Source organism: Acanthaster planci, linkage group LG02 (assembly GCF_054643075.1).
Source record: "Acanthaster planci isolate LZ-2023a linkage group LG02, COTS_SCS, whole genome shotgun sequence".
Lineage (NCBI taxonomy): Eukaryota > Metazoa > Echinodermata > Asteroidea > Valvatida > Acanthasteridae > Acanthaster > Acanthaster planci.
Genome location: NC_141778.1, coordinates 2,021,535 through 2,044,600, shown reverse-complemented (window position 1 = coordinate 2,044,600; position 23,066 = coordinate 2,021,535). Strand labels below are relative to the sequence as shown.

General features: G+C 42.2%; 1 protein-coding gene and 1 long non-coding RNA gene across 2 annotated transcripts; both read right to left on the bottom strand.

Annotated features, from left to right (window-relative positions):
- Nucleotides 1-2,019: 2,019 nt before the first annotated feature.
- On the bottom strand, nucleotides 2,020-22,605 carry LOC110985775 (uncharacterized). The gene is made up of 4 exons (XM_022247077.2): nucleotides 22,447-22,605; nucleotides 6,123-8,247; nucleotides 5,297-5,687; nucleotides 2,020-4,710 (listed from the first exon to the last, which is right to left on the bottom strand). The coding sequence occupies exons 1-4, from the start codon at nucleotides 22,556-22,558 to the stop codon at nucleotides 4,357-4,359; spliced, it is 2,982 nt and encodes a 993-aa protein (XP_022102769.1). The 5' UTR covers nucleotides 22,559-22,605; the 3' UTR covers nucleotides 2,020-4,356.
- LOC147799791 (uncharacterized) lies at nucleotides 12,533-16,965 on the bottom strand. The gene is made up of 5 exons (XR_015423509.1): nucleotides 16,326-16,965; nucleotides 16,060-16,151; nucleotides 15,729-15,831; nucleotides 15,515-15,596; nucleotides 12,533-15,288 (listed from the first exon to the last, which is right to left on the bottom strand). It is a non-coding gene; the product is annotated as an uncharacterized LOC147799791 (long non-coding RNA).
- Nucleotides 22,606-23,066: the final 461 nt, after the last annotated feature.

The following is a 23,066-nucleotide window of genomic DNA, read 5'->3' as shown; positions in this document are numbered from 1 at the left end:
TAAAACTTTGAAATCTTTATGTAACACTTATTTAGGCAGGAACAAAAAATATACAGAAGGTACTTTGCGCACAGCAAGGTGTTTATGACGGTTGGATAAACAAGTAATCCAGGAAAAGGATATTAAAGCAGGATACTCGAGTAATTATCATTCAGAAGATGAGCCGGCCGGCATGAAAACCTAAAACTGTGCATGTGCTTGGGTCACGTATTCGAGAGTCCTCTCTTGTCTCTTAATCCAAGCTGCCCAACAAAGCTCGGTTACGGCGCAAACAACTCTGGGATGCCATTCGCTAATGATTCTCGCTGTAGCCAATCCTGGGTCAGCCACCTCACGATACCCTGGGCTCCAATCCAAGTCTTGGCTGCTGTACCTGGGCTTTCTAATGTAACTGAGAGGGGGGGTGGCACACTCTGGGGAAACTTTCAAAACAGCAAAAATAAGAAAAACTCTAACTAAACCGAGGATCTTTGAGGGAAAGGTCGTAGGAAACTGGATTAATATGGACTCAAACACCAATATTTGATTTTAAAAAGGACACAAAACAATTTATTAATTAATGAAAAAGAACCCCATCCTCAAAAAAATGCATTAACCAAAATGACTAAAGGACCAAAAACCTATACAGTGTGTCAAAATAGATTTAATGAGGATAGTTTGGCTTTCGATCACTGACTCATAGAAGCAGACAGAAACCTGACGCAGGCAGAAACGCCCACTCCAGTGAGGAGGGAGAAATACATGAGCAGTGATAGTGTCTCTGCTGGTTTGCTCTTCAAACTAAGCGGTCAGATCATGTGGTCAAATTATATGGGTAGAAGCAAGGGCCAAAGTAAATAAACAGGGGGATACACTAATAGAAAAATACAGGGGGACTCTAAACAAAAACTGTATTTTTAGAGGGGAACTACTCCCATGAAATGACGCTTACAAAAAGTATAACAATTTTTTTAGCTCAGCCACACTAGTTCAACCAAGGATCACCATTTTATGATGTGCACCATCTCTCCGTCAAGCTCAGTAGGTGATGGTAAACTGAGATAACTCAGAAAAATCGGAGGTAAATCTGAGAGTCAACAGTAACTTCAATATGTAGATCTGATATCTGGAAAACTTGATTGGTTGTCATGGAACAAATGATGAATAACAAGAGTGGATGATATTGAATTGGGAGTTTTCGGAACACTCTCAGCAAAGTTGCGTTCATGTAATTGATGGATGAAGCTTTGCTCAGTCACACGAGGGCGCTATTTGTTCAATCACCATAACACTGAGAGAAAAAAGTAGGGCTACGCTTTATTTTAAAAACCAGTTAGAGCGACAAACGGATCGAAGCCAGGATTCGAAACACCTGCGAAATTTGTGTGTGGTGCTCCGATCGACGTTTCGCACAGTCATGTTGTGAGCTCATGCTGGATGATACTAATTTCTGTCGATCTCATGAGCTTGGGACAGAAGAGTCTTTGGAAGTTTTTATTTTGTGCTCAGGAAATCCCTCTTAGACCAGAAAGTAAATAATTTTAGAGGATTATCTAAAGAGAAAGTAAACATATCTGTGAAACGCCTTACGTCACCATTGGTACGTAAAAAGTACGGTTTTGGTGGTCATAACCAGGAATTAGCCCAGTCTTTGGAATCGTTTGAACTGAAAATCGGGTACAAGGTTACCAGTGTACGTCACTTACCCTATTAAAGTCATTGCCGAAATTCACCCCATGAAACAACCAAGTAACTGATTATGACGGCCAAATCCCTACCCCCCATTTCTTGGCATTCTGCATCGAGCCCCGTGGGTTGAAGCTCCTCTTAAAATTTTGGCCGCAAAAATTAAACAAAAAGGAAAACATGTGTCTGTCAACCAGTTTTTGTGTTAAAGCTGTACAGACACCGGCTCACCAACCACTCTCCCTCATGCTACGAATCCCCATATGGGCAAAAGTTTTGATAGAAGTCAAAGCTACATTACTCCCTGCACATTTGCCCTTAAACAAGAACAACGCCTGAGATAGAGACTAACGGTTGAGAATTCCATCTTCTTGATTTTCTCATCGTGGTGATTTCACTAATATGTCGCAATCATATTTATCATTAATACAATTCACAAACGAAGGCAATTTATACGTAGACGCTGCCGGACCAGATCTTCTCACTATCACCCCTGAACAACACGGGGACAAGGAGACAGCTATGGAGGATACGTCATTGGGGAAATCGCATGGTTCTGTGCATATTCAGGCAAACATATGAGTGCGAGATGCGAATGCACTGAGTTCAGTGTACAGTCCATTAGACAGTACCGGTACTCCCTTTTGTTCTGAATGTTCCCCAAACAACCAAGCCATTTACATAATGGCTGTGGCTATAGGAGTAACGTGAGAGTTTATAAGGGAACAATAGCAGCCGCTACTCACTGGCCTCAATAAGTGCCACGTATATTTCTAGCCAATAGCAGTAACATTCAGAGTCTCATTTTGTCAGAATTAGTGACTTCATGCCGTTGTCAGGGCCAGCCACGCCTTACGATGAGGTCATTTCAAATTTGGAATAATTCCATACTGTTTAGGATATTGAAGAAAGAGGAATGTAGAAGGCCATTTATAAATGTCATCTAGAAGGTATGAGCTTAAATACTATCTACCTCAAACACATTGCTCACTGAATACACTTGGCATATTGCACAAAGTAACCTTGAACAGATCTAAAAGAGTCGCATTTGAAGCGACCAAATTGAACTTCAACTTGCAAAAGAAACTACTTCAGACAAGCTTTCTCGAATTGCATAACTTGGGTGGAGCTCTGCACCTGCCGTCTGCAGGTGCCTGCGTAGGGTCCTCCTCTGGTTGAAGGTCTTTCTGCAGTGGGGGGACAGTTTGACTGTCACCCAAACCCCTTGTTTCCCGTCCACCTTTTAATAAATTATTGGCCCCCAATAACACATCCCGTAGACAAAAGAAAAGTCCATGTACTATCGACTTGATATTTAGGGAACGCAACAATACTTTCAGGCATATAATTTAGAACTAGCTATATACAATTTGACGATACACACTCCGTCATACAATAAAATTTGCGCCAGATGACCGGATGGAGAATTCATCCGAAATCTTACTTTCATTTTCTTCTATGGACAATCATGTTAGCGCTTTGAGCCTTCAAATTGAAAAAGGAAATAACAGTGTGTCTGATATGATATGATATAGTTCCAAGTTAAGATGAGAGGAAAAAGCACGACAGTTAATTTACATAATCATAGAACAGAAAAAGGGGAACACACATAAAATCAAAGAGATATCTTCAAAGTATTGTTAAATATTCTTGTGTATCATAAATGGAAAGTTACGGATCAAATGCACTGTTCATTCAGGCTAATCAAAAGTTGGAGGCGATACTTACACTGAACCTTCATCACGGATGCTCATGCAAGAATCCTTGAAATGGACAGCGATTAATAAAGACTGAACACAGTCAAGTAATTTGTAATTTGCTTATTGCACTTTAGTGATTTGCAATTTGCTGTATATTTATAATATATATATATTTATAAATATAAAATTTATGTTTGTTCCTACTAAGATCATTAAGAGTTTTTCTCATCCTTTTTTTCACATTTTACTCAAATGTCATTCTTTATTTTCATAGTTATTTAAATAGAAAAAAGACGAAATAGACGATTAGCATTTTTTGAAAAACATAGTGCACGCAATTATGCTTGCCTTGCGTATTTCACGAAATTGATTGCCCAAACTCTTACCGCGGATCATCCGCACGAATTTGTACATACTGTGCATGTTTTTTCCAAACTGAGTGCCTACTCTTCAAAACAAAACTGGGCAATTGCATGCTCATGAAGTAGAATTGAATGGCCATTGTTGCTCTTTGAATGGCGCTCTAGACCGGTAATCTATTTCTTGCTAACTTTGAGTGAATATATGGTGTATGCAAATGTTACGTTTACGAATTCGGTCAGGAAAATTATTATACCTATCTGTAAAAACTCGAATTTAAGAAGTCTTCAATGATGTCACCAACAGGGCACTACGAAAATAGTCATAAAATATCTAATAGTCACATAATTTAAGGCAAATTTTGAATTATATCGTGGAGCAAGTAATACTGTTTTCATATATATTAGAGATTATTTGTATATGGAATATTTAATTATTTGAATACATGCATGTGCTGATTTGGCAAACTTGCATCTTTTTAAATAGAAATGTACTACTTTACACATAAATTCAACCCAGACATTATGCCAAGCATGCAAATTAAATAACGCTAGCTAATTTCTGGCTCATTGAACCAACAAATTTGAATGGTCGCTTGCTCCTCGACAATCAACAGTCTCAGCCCTCTCTCTTACAACTGCGTTCCATTCAGTCCTATTCGTTCAGGCACTGGGCTCCCAGATACCGGGCTCTCTGATGTCACCACGGACGAGGACTTGGTCATGTTGGTTCCCAGGCTGCCGCCGACCTTCCCCGTAGAGATGGTTCCGCTGCGGCTGCGGCTGCTGCTGCTGGTACCCGCACCGCGTTTCCCTCCAATCTTCCGCCGCCACATGGCCCAGACACGCCGGTTGCAGACGAAGGCAACGAACACGAAGCAGCCGTGGAAGGCGTTAAGAATAATGGCCACGTAATAGATAGCGGTCTCCCTCGTGAAAGCAGCAATGAAGAACCAGATCCAGGTCAGTCCCATAAGAACAGACACCTTCGGGGAAATAAGATGAGAATACCTGTGAAAATACTATTGACAGCAGTCTGACGCGCTTAAATCAAGGACATGGACTGGATATTAACGAACATCCTAATTTCAATTCCTGTGCGTGTTTAATATTTTTTTCAGTCAACTTCACTCTAACTGTCCTGATGAGGCAGTTATGGGTCTGTCCTTTGCAAAATAAAATTGACGCCGGAGCGTCGTTTTGGCATCATAAAGGCACCAGACTGCAACATTTCTTCTTGAGATCATTAGGCCTACTTTTAGTTTGCTTTAAAGGAGAATCGGTGTTTACCCAATGGATGCCGTTTGGTTTAACTTGTGGGTGACTACCATTACAAAAAAGGATGAAAAATATAATTTATCTGGATAATGATAATTACGCACACGAACAATTCATATTCCTTAACTATACCGGAATCATCTACAGACAACTTTTACAAGAGGGAAATTGTCAAACATCCAAGTTACGTCCTGTGTTTGGCATCGTAGATTGGAATTTTTTTTCGAATTAGTGTCTGGAATCAGAACACAAAGAATCAGCACATGTGTAGATTTTATTGTTTGTTAATCAAACCTTCAAGTAGATAAAGAACTCATCGCTCGCCCGCTGCATTGCGGATTTATCCTTCTCGATGAAACTTGTGATTTTCTTGGACTCTCGCAACCCCACGATTGTCTTGACAAAGAGGGCAGCATTGATTAGCAAGGACGCCAACACCGGCAGGCCGAAGGCTAGGAGGTTAGCCATCTCGGGGCGGATCCAGCAGACCCCGCCCAGGCCGTAGTTGAATTCGATGCCGCCCAGGGAGGAGGTGGAGGAGTAGACAAAGTGGAGTGGGAGGCAGACGGCGATGATGACGGCCGGCATGCCCCAGGCGAAGGCGCACATCCACAGGAGGGCGTGGCCGCTCTTCTCGACCAACCTCGGCCCCGTTGTCATAGAGAATGTACGGCTGACGTCAAAACTGTCAAAGAAAAAATTGTTATTAGCACTGAATTCTTGCAGTTAACCCCTTTACTCTTTCATACATCTCTACGCAAATGCAAAAAGCCGCTCTTTTAAGGCTATCTCCTTAGGTTGGAGTTCACTTTATAGTGTCTTCAGTAGGCCTATGCTTTCTTTCTTCGTTTGTTGCAAGCGGTTAATCATCTACGATGGGGTTAGGATGAAGTGTACCTTCTCTGTGTTTTGTAACAGCCTTATTACTGAGCTGGAACCGACAGGCTAGGAGTCCCAGGGTGTATCCCATCCGTTTACAATACTTTACAATATGACTGGAAGAAATTGTTGGCTGTGCTCTGGGATTAAAGCATCATTATTGAAGTCACTTAAATAAATGACTGGCAGCTAGTTTTTATATTTTGCTTTTAGGACTTTTACTTGTGAGTTACTTAATTACCCTAGGGCTGTCATCCAGAAGAAGCAGGCCATCCAGATATAATGGCAGATCACAGCCATAAAGGTGCAGGCTCCATGTGACTCACGAATCCCAGACGAGCCCCCGACCAACAGCAAGATCTCCCCGGCGAAGAGCGCCACCACGAAGTGCATGGTCGCGCAGCCGGGTACTGTGCGCAGATTGGAGAACGCGCAGTAGGTTATGAAGGTCAGTACGAGCGCTAGCGAAGACAGCGTGGTGCCCACCACGTTGAGGATGTATTGAGGGAGAGAGTAGTCGAACCATAGGTCTTGGAAATTATCCTTACAGACCTGGGCGCTGTCGTCGGTGAGAATCAAGTAGTCAGTCGACTCGTAATGCCTTCCTTCAACGTTGAACCTCATCGCACCATCTTCATCGATGCGGTACTCCGACGGCCTCAGTGTGATGTAGTGACACAGCAGATCCTTTGTGGCGTTGCAAATAATGAGCTCTCGGTAGACTTCCCAGACGTTTGGAGAGCGACTCTCCAAGGAGTACTCTACGCGGAGAATTAGGCTGTCGGCCCGGTACAACACCAGTTCGTCGTCGTGGTGAATATACTTGACGCCCCCGAAAACGTAAAGGGTCACTTCGTTGGGATCGAAGGTCTGCTCCGTGCACCTATCGAGGGTATCTTCCCCGGAACAGATCTCTGTCAGTTTCATCTGGAGGAGCTCAATTGACGGGGTGTTGTTAACAAGGGCCAATTCCATCGCTGTCATTTCATCACTGAGGTTGTTAAACTGTTCCCACACTGTGCTGATGTTGGACGTGTCAAAAGATAACTCCCATAGGAAGCCATCGAAGCCTTGTTGAGACCTAGGCGCCGGTTGTTCACCTTCGCTGGTCTGGAGTTTGTAGTCCAAGTTTGCGATCGTAGTCTGGTAGCGGTCAAGGAACATGGATTCTTCAAACAGCGAGACAAAGACTTGCAGCCAAGAATTGTCGGATGAAGCAGTTTTCTCTACCGAAACTAGGACCTTGGCTTGTACCACGGGTAAGGCTTTGTCACAGTACAAGGCACGCACTTCACCAGCTGGAATGCATTTTTGTGCATTGAACGAGAAGTTAAACCCGTGTGGGCATTCCAGGTACAGCGCAACCGAATCGATGGCGTCGTCTGCGAGTGGCAGAAAGTCGAACGGAATGGAGATCGGCGTAGAAGCACTTCCCGGGATGGTGTTCGGCTTGTAGCAGAATTTCGACGTTTTGTGACCGTGGCATACGCAACAGTGCGGGTTTTTGTACCACCTTACGTCACACTGAATCAATGCCATGTAGCTCTTACACAGATCAGCAGCCCATGCTTCCGTGGCGTTCATTTCCAGCTCGTCCGGACAGTCTTCGACCAGATCTGGCTTGCAGACTCTCGCTTGTTTGAATGGTGCGCCAGCATCATCGGTAGGGCACGAGGGGTCGAATCTGTAGGCGAACTTTACGCAGTCCTGATCCACAAGCACAGGCGGCAGCCCAGGTGAAATGAGATGAAGTTCCGTACAATGAATTTTGGACAGATTCCATGGCAGCATGTCCTGGAGTTTGACCCCTTGGCAGAATGCGCAGTACACATTCTTGAAATGCCTCCACTCATTGTCCAACCGGCCGGTCACCGGCACAGAATGGATCATGTGGTCGGTGTTATTCAGTGTCAAGTTGCCGATCAGAGTCCCCTGTTCCGAGATGCACTTGGACTCGATCTCTTTGTTTCTGTAACCTGGCGGACAGCCGGCCTCGAGCCAATGGCCTCCGTATTCGGCCCTTACGGGGACGCCTCCCCTTTCGAGCACATTGGTGATCCAAGTCCGGACACACTCTTCTCGAGCGCGTCGTGCCGGTGGAACCCCGGCTCCGGTGACCGGATGGCCGGTCGGGAAGGGAGGTCCGGTTCGATAGCAGACATTACGGGGCGAGTCGCGGCCGCAGTCTCCGTAGTCATCACAGCCCTCGTCACACCAACAGTGTTGGATGCCCCTGAGGTTGACGCACTCCTCTTGACACGTCCGCTCGTCAGGACACGTCGTCGGTTGGGTGCTGTTGACTCCACACACAGCCTTCCTACCAAGCCCGATCGGGAAGGCCTCAGGTACACCAGCTGGGGGCTGAACTGAATAACGAGAAAACAAATTATACGGAAACGTATACATCAGAATTTTATGAAAGTATCCCAAAATTTCCCATGAAAGGCAATGCCGTTGTGTATATACAAGAGCCCATCACAGGTTCTATTAATCACATTGTACATTTATGCCAATACGATATGAGTATAAGTAAGTGACAGAAGGTTGCAGTTCTTGATATGCCGAACAAGTATTCACTTCGTATTTCTTGTTGACAAATTCAACAAGAAATAGGCAAAGGAAAATGCTGTAATCTATTGTGAAAATGACGCTCTGTTGACTATAAATCTTCATGGAAATACAGGGTCTTGAATTTTGCCGTGCCTTATTTGTTCACAAACATTGCATTAATTCGCGGCTCATTTTATGCCAGCGCATGTAATTATCTTTGTAGTAAAATTTACGAGCACTCAAAGGCTGTCGGAACTGCAAGATTGCTGTCCACAGACGTACCTCCACTGATCATTTACTGGCCAGTAACTGTCTCCCTAGAGTAGTTTCCCCCTCTGGAAGAAATAATGATTCTTCCAGAGAGAAAAGGAACTTCGGAAAGTTTATTGTTTAGACAGCTGCGTCTAGTTGACCCGACAAGTTTATCCTGTCTGCTGCGCCGGTTGTCAACACTGAGTTTTCTATCGAGATTAATCGAATGTTCTTCCCAAACCGACAAATGCACAGAAATAATCTGTGCCCTAATTTTTTTGCACCTATAAATCAATGAATCCAACATTTCAGATGACATTCCTGATCAAACATTCGCAGGAACATCGCAAAATGCGTATTTTTTCATTGTCCATCATCATTTTTCGTCAGTTGAATTTTGAAAGAGCTCATCACACTGTGAGTTTAAATTCTACATGAATTTTATATTCAACTTGCATTTGAAATTCCTGTAGAATTTTATGAGATGTCATGGCGCATTCTGCGCATGCTACATAAGACCCAATCCATTCTGGCCACCTCAATATGACAGAAAGGCCATGCCTAATTGACTTGGAGAGCGCTTCAAGCTTCGTACCATTCTTATAAACGAACGTGTTATTTCAAGCCGCGGCCAAGCAGTGTCAGTCGGGCTGTAACGTGAACCCGCCTTGACAACGTCAGCGCTGCCCATCAGCTCCGAGCGAACAAAAGAGGGCGTTTTTGTTAACGAAATTGGTTGTCCTTTTGGTACGGGTACCAACCATTGATCTCCGTCCTCAGTATATGCGCGTTTGACGTGGAGCAGGCTGAGTACGAGCAACGATTGGGGGTGCTTTTCAGCTCAGGGGGATAAAATCGAAAACCATCGCCAGAATACAACCCGTTGCTCCAATAAGTAGACAACGGGTCACCGTTGCTACAACCATTCCTTAAACCTTAAGCAGCTCTAGCACTAGTGATTGTAGCTCTTTTTGGCCCTGTTACCGGATTTCGAGCGTGATCATCAGTCTCGAACTCTCCGCCAGAGTGATTTTCAGTTGGAAATTTGTGGTCAGCCCTCGTTTTTATGGTTTGGTTACATTGAATAGGCAGCATTTTCTCAATGGTCAGTGTGGAAGGTGCATTAAGTGATTATTTCTGCTTGAATTTTCAGCTTAAGGCATTTAGGGAAAATTAATACATTCCCGGACATAACCCAAATTAAGTCATGTTTGCAGAAGGGTCTTAAACGTCCAATTTCTATATCAGTCATTTCAGTTATATGACAACGCAAACCCGATGGGCTTTATAATGACTGACAGAAACTTTCACGAAGATATCCGCATCGGCGCGTGCCACAACAAAACAAGGCTTTTTCCATGTTTACACTGGTCTTAGCATACAAACCAAGGCAAACAAAGCACAGACCAAGACTTGTGAAATCCAACCCAAAACGCACGCAGGCTTTTAAGAAACTCGGCTTCATATCCTTTTCGAGACCAAGCACAAATTTACTTATTCTTGGGAGCGGCGTGGAGAAAAACAGAACTTTAATGGTTATGAATGACTGGGCGTTAACTTCTTGAAACAGTCCACGAACAACGACCACACAAAAAATACAGTCTGAGCTTGATTCTTTTCAACCGTTACAATATTTACCGAGAGCAAATTCAAACTTTCCGTTTCCACTTGGCTGTTGAAACAAAACGCAAGCATGCACTCGCTCGGGATATCTGACGGACTCTCTGCGCAAGACAAAATACGCCACTAGAGCAAGAGCCTGTTATATTCGAGTCGCGATTCCAGCCGTTTAAAACCTCTCGTTTTGAAAGCAAAGATCCAGCGAGGCACGAACAAGTGGATAGACCAACAGTTTATCGGTTCGGCTCGCTCTTTACGGCCGTCCACTCTCAAGCACTTCCGGCCCTTTTTGTCACAGATTTTATCGTTTTCATTTTTTTTCTCCTCCTCGAAGTGATGTGAAGAGGTTGCACGATCGTGTCTGCAATATTTACATCCTCCAGAAACAACGGTTCGTCGAAACTGTGAAAATCGCCTTGACGGTCTTTTTTGTTTTAGATCCATCTCAGAGTAATTTTTAAAGATGCACAAAGTGAGAACGTTAAGAAATGGTCCAACTGAACACATTTACATAATGCACGGGGCTAAGGGGCCGTTTAACTTGAGTGTAAATCCCGGGGGGATGGGGGGTATTTAATGTTTTAGGTGGGGCTGGGCTAATGAATCACCCCTCCACTTTTTCGTTGTGAGAAAAACATTAAACCGAATCGTGAAGAATTTTTCGGACTTCCCAACATCCAAAATATTTTCAATAGCACTCAAAAGGGAGAATTTTTTAAAACCAGGAATGTAATAATGTTAACTGTACGTTTTGGATCATGAACATCTCCCCCTATTATGGTGTCATATGGTGTCAGCCCAGAGTCGCCCTCCTCCCCGCTTTTCAAATTTCCATGGCCGGTTAAGTAATGCCACAATTTCCCATTCCCCAATGCCCGCCACAAATTTACGCCACTGCTTTTTATTATCAAAAGGAAGTGAACTTAGGAAACCTGCAAAACACTATTAAAGTTTAAAGAATTGGAATATTTATTCAGATATACAGTAGGCTACAAAGAAATAGTTGAAGGTCCCCTTCCCCGATTAACCGGACGTTGAACTATGGAATGGTGGAAAAACTGAGAAACAAAAACCACAATAAAATAACACGAAAAAACCAACCGTCACCATCCCCCCCCCAAAAAAACTGCAAGATATAGATTTCGTTTTCAACAGCATGTTGTCACCAATATTTGTATGCAGCGAGAGTATTCAGGTATTCCAACTTAGGCCAAGACTTCTTCCCGGCTTGAGTGTACAGACTGAGCGTCCCCATTCGTCTTGTATTATTAAAACTCGCTTCGAATAGTCTTTGGCATCGACTTCGCGCAAAACACGCGTGCAAGACAAGTGTAAAATGAGTGTTCCCAATTATCAAAATGTGGTTGAGTCGGCTGCTAAAATATTGCAGAACTGGGCATTCTCTAGTCATTAAAACACCGACCATACCATTTATACTTGAAAATACCCCACTCGCAGTAAAGCTGAGTCAACACCCACGACTCAAACGAGCTTCATTAGCTAAGATCTCTGATCCCACCAAGCACCATCCGGAATCAGTGAGACACTATCCCTTTTCTGTATTATAACCAAAAGTTAGGCTTTCATCATCTGATGGCAGTTGTGTCCGTTTACCGATAGTCACAGATTAAAACAAACTGCACGAGCACCTTATCAGTCTATATTGAGCTCAGCTGATCTATTCAGGACTAGTATTAATTAGAGAGGATGTGTTTATACTTTGTCACCAAAGATCTGCAGAGATAGGAAGTGACAGCGCCGTGCGTACGTTCACGTGGAACGGATGCTGTACGTACAAAGCGCGCGATCCCAAGCAACTCAACTGTACGATGTGGCGTATTAGACGGGATGGATATCCGCCTTAAACAGAAGCACTCTCTCATCAGTTGAAAAGAGCCATGCTGGTATACCATGGTAGGGAGTCTTCGTTTTGTTGGTAATGACGCCTATGCAACGCATGCGTCAGTCGTTCGTAAACCAGCGAAATGGAGTTCCTACCAAAAGAGCCTCGGCTATATAGTCAAGGAGCACGGACCCTGAAAAAATGAAAGTTCTCAACCCTCATAACATCTAAGGTCTGACAGCATAACTTGGTGGAATAGACCTTAGAGAACATTTCTAGGTAGTATGTGGCCTCAAATTGTGGTAGCACTTTTGCGCTATACGTAAAAATCTTACAATATTTTGAAAATGCGATAAATAATAAAACACAAAAGAAAATTCGAAGTCTTGCTTTAAGCTGCAACTTCTAGCTTCTGTTTTTATTTCATTTCCCAAGAAATGGATAATGAAACATTATAATCCCTTAATCTGTCACAAATGTACATGTCAAGAACTTGGGAGGTCCAAACAATGCTGCCACGCCCATTTTTCGGTTGTAGGGCGGGAACGTGTAACTCATGTTCTAGTGGCTCATCAAATTTAGCGTATTTGTATAAATGGATTCCCATTTCTTGAACATTTCAGTGTTTTAGGTGGTCAAGGCAGCACTACCAAGTCCATTTTTCATTTACAGAAAAATGCAAATTCCTCATTTGAGGCTTATCCTATCAGATTTAATTAAACTCATACTTTAATTTGAACTGACTAATTGTGGCTGCGGATATGCTACACCACACAGTGTAGCATATCTGCAGCCACACAAGTGGGGCTAACTAATGTCTCCTCATATGAATTCAAATTAAGTTCCTATTTTCTTTCAACCAAATAATATTTTAAGGCCTTAGGTGTCAATAAGGCTTTACCACAGCCACTTTTTAAGTTCCACAGGAAATTTCAAGCCCTTGTTTTGCATATTTCTTTTGGAATTGATACTGCATGGTTGCAATGCAAATTTGTAATCCACTCAAATCTGCATCATACTCCCATTTTCTTACAACAAAGCAACATTTAAGGGACTTTCTTGTTAAAGAAATATTGCCACATCATGTTTTTAAGTTAAAGAATGCAAATATTAGCTTAAGGTTTCTGTCGCTACTGTAATAGTAGACTGGCTGTAAATTACTTCTGTCAGATGTATTATGTCAGGCAACTTTCGGGCACATACATGTGGACTAGGAAATTAAATTACATGTAGCTGCATGCTCGACAAAAAAACCCAATCTTCTTACTTGTGTTGCTGGCGTGTAGAAAACCAATTTCTAATTGTAGGCTGCCTGTCCCATTGTGAAATTTCAAAAGAAACCTGTTTTTATCAAAAAAGACAGTTCTTTACAAAAACAGTTGATGCTTTTACTTGTATACTTATGCATCCAAGTCATCTTCACTGTCATCATCCAAAGTTTCCCCTGTCACGTTGTTTGGATTTTCACAGTCTTCAGACGCCATGCAAGCACAGGACTCTGTACACGCCAGACCCTCTGTGTGGCAACGACAAACCCTGCGTCTACAGAATGAAGTCTTGCAATTGCAGACTGTTAACTCAATTAATCCTCTTGGTGCTGGATCTTTCGTCATTAAATCTGGTTGGAGAACACCACTTCTCATCTCCCAACCGTTTCCAGCTGCCGGTGGGAGATTCTGCTTTTGATGAAGGGCCCTTCTCCACACCATGGTCTGGTAGTGTGCCCTCTTAACATGTAGAGTCAGACTGTCTTGTGTCGGTGGCAGGTTTTCGTTCTTTTGTCCCTTTTGACAGAAAAGCCAGTATGTAACATCATTGACACTGCTCCCAGCTCTCTTGTTGTTTGTGTACAGGCTACATATGAAGCGCTCACAGCAAACCTGTACATCTTTCTCTGAAGGAACGTTCTTTCCAAGATGTGAAACTGCCTCCTGAAAGGCCACAGATGATGACAACTTACTGAAGGCTTTCTTCTTACTGACTCCATGAAGAGAACTTGTAGAATCACATCCAGTCAGAGCATGGAAGCCAGGGAGTGCATCACACAACTGAGGGCTGCATTCACTGATGTCTGCTTTGATCAATGTCGCTGCCTGATGTATTATTTTCTGCTGGTCGTCACTTGCATTCTCACCGGATGGAACCCCTTGCTTTGGATTAACACTCTGTGCATCCAATGTTGACCTCTGATGTGCAGCATTGATGACATCTTGCAAGCATACTGAGCTTGAGTACACAAGCTCAGACCTTGATGGCCCAAATGTCTGGTGGAAAACAATTCCATCACCAAAGTGGTTTTGCAATCTGTTTTTTAGCCGCTGATTGGTGTATGAGTCAGCAGATTCTCCATGATCTTTCAAACAATCTTTGTACTTTTTCAGCAGTGTTGTCATGTTGAAGGCTTTACCGGCTACAATGTCAGGTGAAATATCTGCAACCAACTCTCTCATTGCAATGTCAAATGTGCTCTCCTGTTTGCTTTCGATGGCAACTTGGCGCTTGAGATTTGACTTGCTCACATATGTGGAAAAGCAGGCTTTGTGATACTTTCCTTCAGCTGCCACAAGGTCATTATTGACACCACGCAGCACCCGCAGCAGCTCTTCATCTCCTCTACACTCAGCAGCATGATAAATAGTTTCACAGACTTGAAATGTGCTGGCCGCTACCATCGATTTCACTTTTTTGTGGGTTAGCTGTTTGCAGAACAGGCACTTCGACCAGTCAGTGGGAGTAGATTTGGATCTGGACACGCGTGGTGTTCCACTACTTGTATTTGAACCCGCACTACTGACTGTGGAAATCTCTGATGGAGTCGGGGAAATGGCACGTCTCCGTTTCAGAAAGTGACGCAGATTTTCCTTGCTTGTGAAGGCCTCATAGCATTTGGAATGCCAAAGAAATGAAAGTTCTGGCAGATGTCCAATGTCAGGCTTCAGACGTTCATACACATCGTCTTCACGGATTTCTAATGCAGAAATCAGTTTGGGTATAGAGGACGGCAGTGGTGTTCTTAGGGACTCATCTGTATCTATCTGGCAGATTACACACTTGTCAAAATTTGTTCGTCTTTTTCTCTTTGCAGGTAGAAGGACAAATGACCCCTCATCATCTTGGCTGTCCATGCTTGTGAGGATGGGCACTATAACATTGAAACAAACATAACAGCAACCAAATAAAATTAATGTTTGAAAGTGCCTTGAGAATTAACCACTACTCTTAACAACACAAATAACAGTATGGATAAATCTTTTTGAAATTATGTATATTTATTTATGAATCAAAATCTATTTCTTTTTAGTATACTGTTAGGCCCACATGTCCAACGTAAACCATAAAAGAAACAGCAATGGGAGTGAAACACACACCTGCAACAACCCTTCTTGGTAGTTAGAAATAATCGCCAGAAGACAACATGGGATGAAGCGACTTGGCAAAGAAGTGACGTATCTGTTAAAATAAGAACGAAAAGGTTTCAGTAAATGTCTGGTCTGGAAGAAATATCAAAAGACCATCTAACTTTTTAAAAACAAATCCCCTATTCAAAAAAGCAACAGCAACATCAATTTGTGAAACACATACTCGTTCTTTTTAGTCCATGACAGTGAACTCCATTTGCTGTTGGCCCGCTGATGAAGATGGGACGATCATGACAAAGCTCTCATAGAGAAAAGACGTCTCGGTGCTGTATCATATGAAAGAAATGATTTTGTATTTTTTCACATGAATGATGTTGTCTCAAGTAGCAATTTAATTTAAGTGCTAAATATGGATACTACCCTTACAATGGTGCCAGTAAGACAGAGCCTGTTATCAGAAATCTTAATCAAGGCCCACATGTTTAATACAAAGTATAAAACACGTAGAAGAAAGGGTTACACCCAAGAAAGAGCGCTGAGAATGAAAAACACACATGCATTATTAACCTTCTTGGTCCGTTGGTAGTCAGAAATAATCATCAGAAGACACTATAAGATGAAGTGACATGGCAAAGAAGTGATGTATCTGTTAAAATAAAAACAAAAGGTCTTGTAAATGTCTGGAAGAAATATCAAAAGAGTATCGAACCGTGATCTGACATGGGTTTCCCCAAATTCACAATCCCCATATGACCATGGTCATGAACAAACATGACAAATCGTGTTGAAAAAAGTTATGCAAAACACTTCTGGAACCTACCAATAAGCTTGATTGTCCTCTTCAGTCATCAGGCAGAAGTCTGTCGAATGCTGCAACAAATGCCTTAGGCTTTTGTCAAACTTCAGAGACATTTGCAAGTCGAAAACTATGGATGATCTGCAACTAACGTGACTAAGCTATGCTTGCCATGTGTAACCTGATCTGAAACCCAGACCCGTTGCATGAAAAACGAATAGCTCTTTTTCATGTGAGGCACCAGACTATATGCAAAAACCAAAAGTTTTATTATTAATAATTTAAAATACTAATATTAAAGTGTTTTTTATAACAAATAACCATTAAAAAATGAAATCTTTGTAGTAAATATTTTATTATAGTTTTAAATGATATAAGTACCAAAACAAATGCGATAAAACTTGCACTAAAAAATACATTGTGTTATAAGCCTAATATGTAAACAGTGTTTGGTCTTTACAGAAATCCCCACTGAAAGAAGGCTTGACTCTTCAAAAAATCACGATTTTCTCAAAAGTGATACCACAATTTGACACCACATACTACCTAGTGAAGATGTGTAAGGTATAAACTACCACATTATGAAGTCAAACCTTAGATGTTGGGGGTGTTGAGCTAACTCCTAAATTAGAGGGTTTTCTGGACTTTGCTCCTTGACTAATATGAGAATTGCACCCTTTTTTTTGGTCCCGCTCGGGGTCCATAGGTGTAGGGGATGGGGCAAGTGGGTCATCGAAGCAACTGGCCAATTCTTAGGCCCAAAAAATGAAAAGGTTTTGAAATTGACCAGATGCGTTCAAACAATAATATATATTTTTTCAGAGATTAAGATGGACATATTGATAAATTGAGGCCCGTGTGAGAAATATAAATAAACTCGAAATCATGATTTAGGACAATAAAAATGCCCAAACCAAACAACCCCATACTTAGGTATATACTTAGGTATATCTGTCCTCCATGACTGGAGGACGGATATAGGAATTTTCTTCTTTTTTTACTGGATTCTGGTGCTTCTGAAATGGTTACAATTGCCAATTTTAGTGTTTTATCATCAATTTACTCATTCCAACATGCATTTTATACTCTTTTGGTGACAAATTTTAAGGTTTTATGATGTGGTCCTCTTGCCCCGGGTGTGGGGCTAGAGGTCCACTTTTGGATGAATTTTGAATGAGTTAATTCATAAGTTTTATTAATGTGTATGTAATTGATTTCCGCTGTTTGCAATAAACAAACAAATGTTTGGGTCATGTGTTAAGAGTAGTTTTATCCTTTTCCTGGATTATTGAATATGATTAGAATCAAGAATGCGCTGAAGCGATCGAGTCACTCAAACGCATCTTGGTTTCTACACTGATCAAGCGAGATTGCAGTGGCGTATCGGGGGAGGGCAGGGTTTCAACTTGCAACCGATTAGTTTCTTTCCTACTCACCTCTGAAATTTTCTCAGTTGGGAAAAACAATTTTAAAATAGACACCAAAATCCGTCAAGGCGAGCCCCTCCCCTTGACGGATTTATTGGCTATATAGGCTTTATTTAAACAGGTTGTATTTTGTCTCCCTCGTTATCATGTTGAATGAGCCAAAAAGTGCAAGTTGCTTTCGAATTCCCCCCTCCCCCACACACACATACCAAAAGCTGGATACGCCACTGTGACAGTGGGTTTGCTATTTGGCAAAGTGCCCAATAAGAGTACACAGAGGTTTTGTATTAAGGCCGTGTACAACTGCTGAGACCATTAAGGGCGAAACCAACGCTCTTCCCATAGTATGAAGCGAACCGTATTGGACAATTTGACCACGTGGTACAGTCTTTCGGGCCGGTGCGTACTTTACATGCTCAACTTTTTCAGAAGCTGGGGTACAAGCTGGAGTAGACATTATATAGCGGTACGCGATGCATAGACGTAATTTTAGTATGGTAATAAAAATACTCTCAGGTTCAACTGGTCTCGAGTTTCTTTTCTCTCCTTGCTTTCTGAAATGAATCTTCCAAAGGTTTCATGGCTACAAGAAAGAAATTTGTCCGGGAAATTGGCAGCTTGATAGGTTTTTCAACACGTTTGCTCTTTAATCTATATCCAGTCGCCCCTTCAATTTACCAATCTCAACTGTGACCATCGTTTGAATCGAGAAAGATAAGTATCGCTGTCATGTGACGTGACAGAGCACGCGCCAGGCTCCTTCAGCAATTTATTCGGATGATTGCATGGAGATTTTAATTTGAGATTTTGGTATTCCGAGAAGCTGTCTTGGGCACGTTTGCAGCGTACTATCACCCTTCAATCGCTTGCACGGTGCCGAGAAGAAATCACAGCTGACGGGTAATCAGACGCCTAGGAAGAATTGTTTGCTTACTATAGACAACTTGCATCAGCGGTTCATTAGCTTGTTTTGCCTCATTTTGGGGGTCGGTAGATTCAACAGAGATTTTGACGACGGTGTGTTGCCAAGTTTTTGAATTTCGGGCAGTCTGTTGAACAAACTAGTTGTTGTTCTTGTGAAAATACCATTTAAAGTTACCTTTTAAGTCTACAAGTGCCGCAGCTACTCACACCTGTTGTGTTGCATTGATGTTATGTGTATTAGATGTTAAATTAATCAGTGGCGTGAATTGTGCCGGGAGCTGTGGGGACGGGGAATATTGTGACGAGATGACTTGCCTTGACTTGGAAATTTGAAAAGGAGGAGGGTGCAGACACCATCTCATAACACTAGAGGGCGATGTTCATAATACATGATTTGTTACACTCCTGCAGAACCTTAAAATTACACAGAACCTTGAGTACTCTGAATATGTATACATTGTTGGGAAGTCTAGACAATTCCTCACAGTCTGCCTTAATTTAACAAAGCCCCCGGTCAAAACCTAGGGTTTAAATTCCCCCATTCTCTGGTATTTACGCCCATGATTATAATAACGTCACTATCCATGGATGGCATAAAAGTGTACTTTGCACCTAAGCTGGTGTAATGTGGTTGTTTTGCTGTTGTTTTACAAGCGTACGTTCAGTTGCTGTCCTTGTGATGCCTAGCAGTTGTTGTGTTTTCTGTTTTTTGTTTATTATTAGTAGTAGTATTTTTTAGATTTTTTTCTATCAGTATGTTTTTAAACAGTTTTTATTTTTGTTGTTGCAGTCCTCTTTGTCATTGTCGCTGTTGTTTGTTTGTTTGTTTGTTTGTTTGTTGTTTGCCTTACTGTTCAATCACCCAAATCGTTGTCAGCCTGAGGAGAATCCAAGCACAAGGCCAAAAGGATCATTAAACATCACCAACTGATCTGTAACAATCAAGGAGTGACTGACGGACATTTCGTCAACATTTCCTCCGGTCAATCAGTCGCGACGACCACCACCCCCTGCGTCAAGGGAAGGCAAGGGGCAAACCGTGGCGTTACATTAACACTCCATCTGCATGTCCGCCAAACCACCTGCAATCCGCTAAGTGAGTCCCGGGGAGCATTGTGTTTAAATCTTTGCTCGCAAAAACTTCGGGCCGAGGATTGTCAAAGAGAAGAAATATGCTTGATACGACCGCCGCGGTGATGTCTATAATGTCTTAAGAGTCAATATTCTGTCTGAAGCATATTTCTAGAAGTTAAATAAAAAAACGAAATCTTGTGAATACATCTCTGGTATACGGTTTGGTGTGATTCTTGTAATGACTCAGGCTCTTGATTAAATGCGACTACGAAATGATAAAAATAGTCTCAACTGAGTTGAGCAGCTGGCTATCTTCCCACCTCTTGAGCTCGTCTGGCCGGAAACATCAGTGGTTATCCACAATATTTTATGGTGAAATTTACTGTTCCGATGCGGGAAGTGTGGTTTAAAGAATTTGACGTATCCATCTGTGTCACATTATTCACAATGGTAATAAATCAGGCATTTAACTACGCGGAATGCGATAAAACAAAAGTAATGTGATTGGTAATGTAAAGACCAGGTAGATTTTCAACATTCCATTCGGGTAATTCCATTTTTCCAAGGAACAGAAACAAGAAACAGAATGTTAATGTTTAACGTTCACAAAGATGTGTCTTGCAACCTGTCCATCCACTCAGTTTAAAGAATGGCATCCCTTATGCGTGTTTTTCTATAATATACACATATATAATTTTAAGTCTTATTATAGCAAGTTTCGGATTTTTTTCTTTTTATCAAAAGTACTCTCAAAATAAATCGATTCCAGCAAATATGGGTTAATCTGTCAATTCAATGGAACGTTTCCATTTACTTTACATTTCCTTTTTACAATGGCGTCTTATTCATCTTTATTCCCAACTCGTTTAGGATCTTCGTGTTTTTAATTCTCACCCTTTTTAATGTCCCAATCATAAAAACACTCCCGTTTTGAGCTGCCAAATGGTAGCATAATTACAGCGTAGGCAATCTTTTCCAAACGGACCAAAATGGTGAAGCATTAACTGCAACAAAAATCCCGACGGACCTACAGCCGCCTGCTGGACAGGCTCGTTTACAGCACCGCGGTTCGGTTCGGAGTACTTGGTCAAAGTCTCAGAAATGTACTTTTCTGATAATAGATTGTCCCTTTGATCGTTTTTCGGCATCGCGTAGAATGCATGACCGGAAATCGGCGTTTGTTCCCGTTCAAATCACGGAAGATATCGTGCCGTTTGGTTACTTTGAGGCCGATATTGGTTTAATTTGCACCCTTTGGAAAAGTAATAGTCACTTTAGAATTTTCTTGTAATTTATATTTAGTGGTGTTAACTATAAAAGGTGTCCATTTCACGCTTACCGTCAGGTGACCGTGACGTCAAGGCCTACATGCCATAGCATGCTGAACCTATAGCCTAACCAAGACGAATCGGTCCGAAATATCAGCACATTTTTTCTAATATCAAGATCATACACTTTTTCCTGCACCAAACATCCATGAACTTGTTCAGGCACACACTGTACAGTTTTGCACGTCATGAATCTGAATGTAGGGTACCCGAACAATGCTCGACGTGTAAAATGCAAAAATTGGTCGATGGAAGGCAGTGTGAACTACTTATGACAAAATACATTGGCTTGGTTGATTGACTCTTGCAGTTTTAAATGTACCTGGAGTATGTTTCTTTCATGGTGTAGTCCTATCCGTACAGCACGCGCGTTGTCAACTTAATTCATATGTACGTTTGCGTTAGATTGCTGGTTTAAACGAGAAAGTTAGGTCTAATTCTGCGAAAAACTGGTGTAAAATTTAACTGCTTCAATATTCGTAATGATACGACACCCCTGACCGTTGTTATTTTATATGGATACCAAGGAGGGGGGGGGGTTAAGATGAGAACCGGTTTAGTGCCAAAGCTACAGTGTAGAAGGGGTTCGTTTGACGGGGCGTTCTTGTCCACATCACGACTGCACTTTAAAAGAAGCTCGTTTCGAATATGCAACCAATTTAACGCGCCGAGGCCTGTCAGTGACAAGTCGGCAACATAGCAACGAACCAAAGTCATTGGCATCGTATCAACTGAAGATGACAGCGAGATGGCGAAATAGGCGGCATGATGGAGCGAAAACGAAGAAGTGTACGTGTGTGTGTGGGGGGGGTTCTGTCACACAATGTCTCAGTGCTTGGACGATTCAAACCGCGCAGCAATTAGTGTACGTTAAAGAAATTCCAGCCCCTTTTTTGAAAAAAAAAATCAGGAATCCTTACCCAGGCAATGTCGGTCTTGATGCATAAAAAAGACAACACGCCGACACGCATTGTGGACTATGAAACTCAAATGGCCGAAACAACGCCACCATAATGTTGGATTTAGTTTTACTAAATATACTTAAATGCTAAGTTTCAAAGGGCTCGAAGTTGGGGCTCAAATCCCCTGTGACATAATTAAAGTAAATCTCGGCCCGTTTTACAAAACATAGTTTAAATTGGTTGCCTAATTGCATAAAGCTGTTTATATGTCAGGATAGAGATTGTGTACAGCAAGCATTTTTTCCAGTAAGAGCTTTAAATTTGTTCCAGAGGGATACAAGGGTGGACCTACTGTGCTAGCCTCCGTTATAATTTTTAATTGTAATCATTACTTTAATTTTGGCTTGAGATGCAAGGAAAGAGACCGGGTTAGACAGTATTTAGAAAACTATTTTCAACAAACTAGTTACCATACAGTCTTTATACTCACTCCATAAAGCGCAGTTGTCATCCGGCTCAGGAACGAAGTTGTCAGTCAAAAGTACGTCCATGTTGAGGAGTACCAAAAGCAACCTGATGGCAACAGGTGCAGTTGTTGCCATGCTGACGGTGGCTCGCGCACCAAAACTTACCGATAAGACAGTTCAAGGCGTCGTAGTGGTGAATGAAACGCAGAAGACGACTGTGCGTCTTATAAATGCTGCTCACCCCGAAGGCCAACCACGTGCACGTAACTCATAAGCGCATTGCGCAGGAGTGAGATGTGACGTCATTCACAACCTAAGGCCGTTTACTGGCTACGGCTAGGCCTACATCCACTCACGACATCAACATTGTGTCCATGTCCCTTCAGCAAGCGAAGTACTCCTGGGGCACTTTTGAAACAGTTCGAATTCACTTCCGTTCAGACGGTTGCACTTAAGAACCCCTACTGACTCCCCTGGCGTGCTGCGTTTAAAAATGCCGCTACCGGGCGCCCGGGTCCAAATTTTATAGCACTGCGGAGCAGCTAGCAGAAAGTCGTGCTTACTAAATGCAGAAAGTTTTGTTCTATTTCGTGGTGGTGTTTGACGTGGTTTGTGCTTACGGTTATGTGCACACTGAAATCCA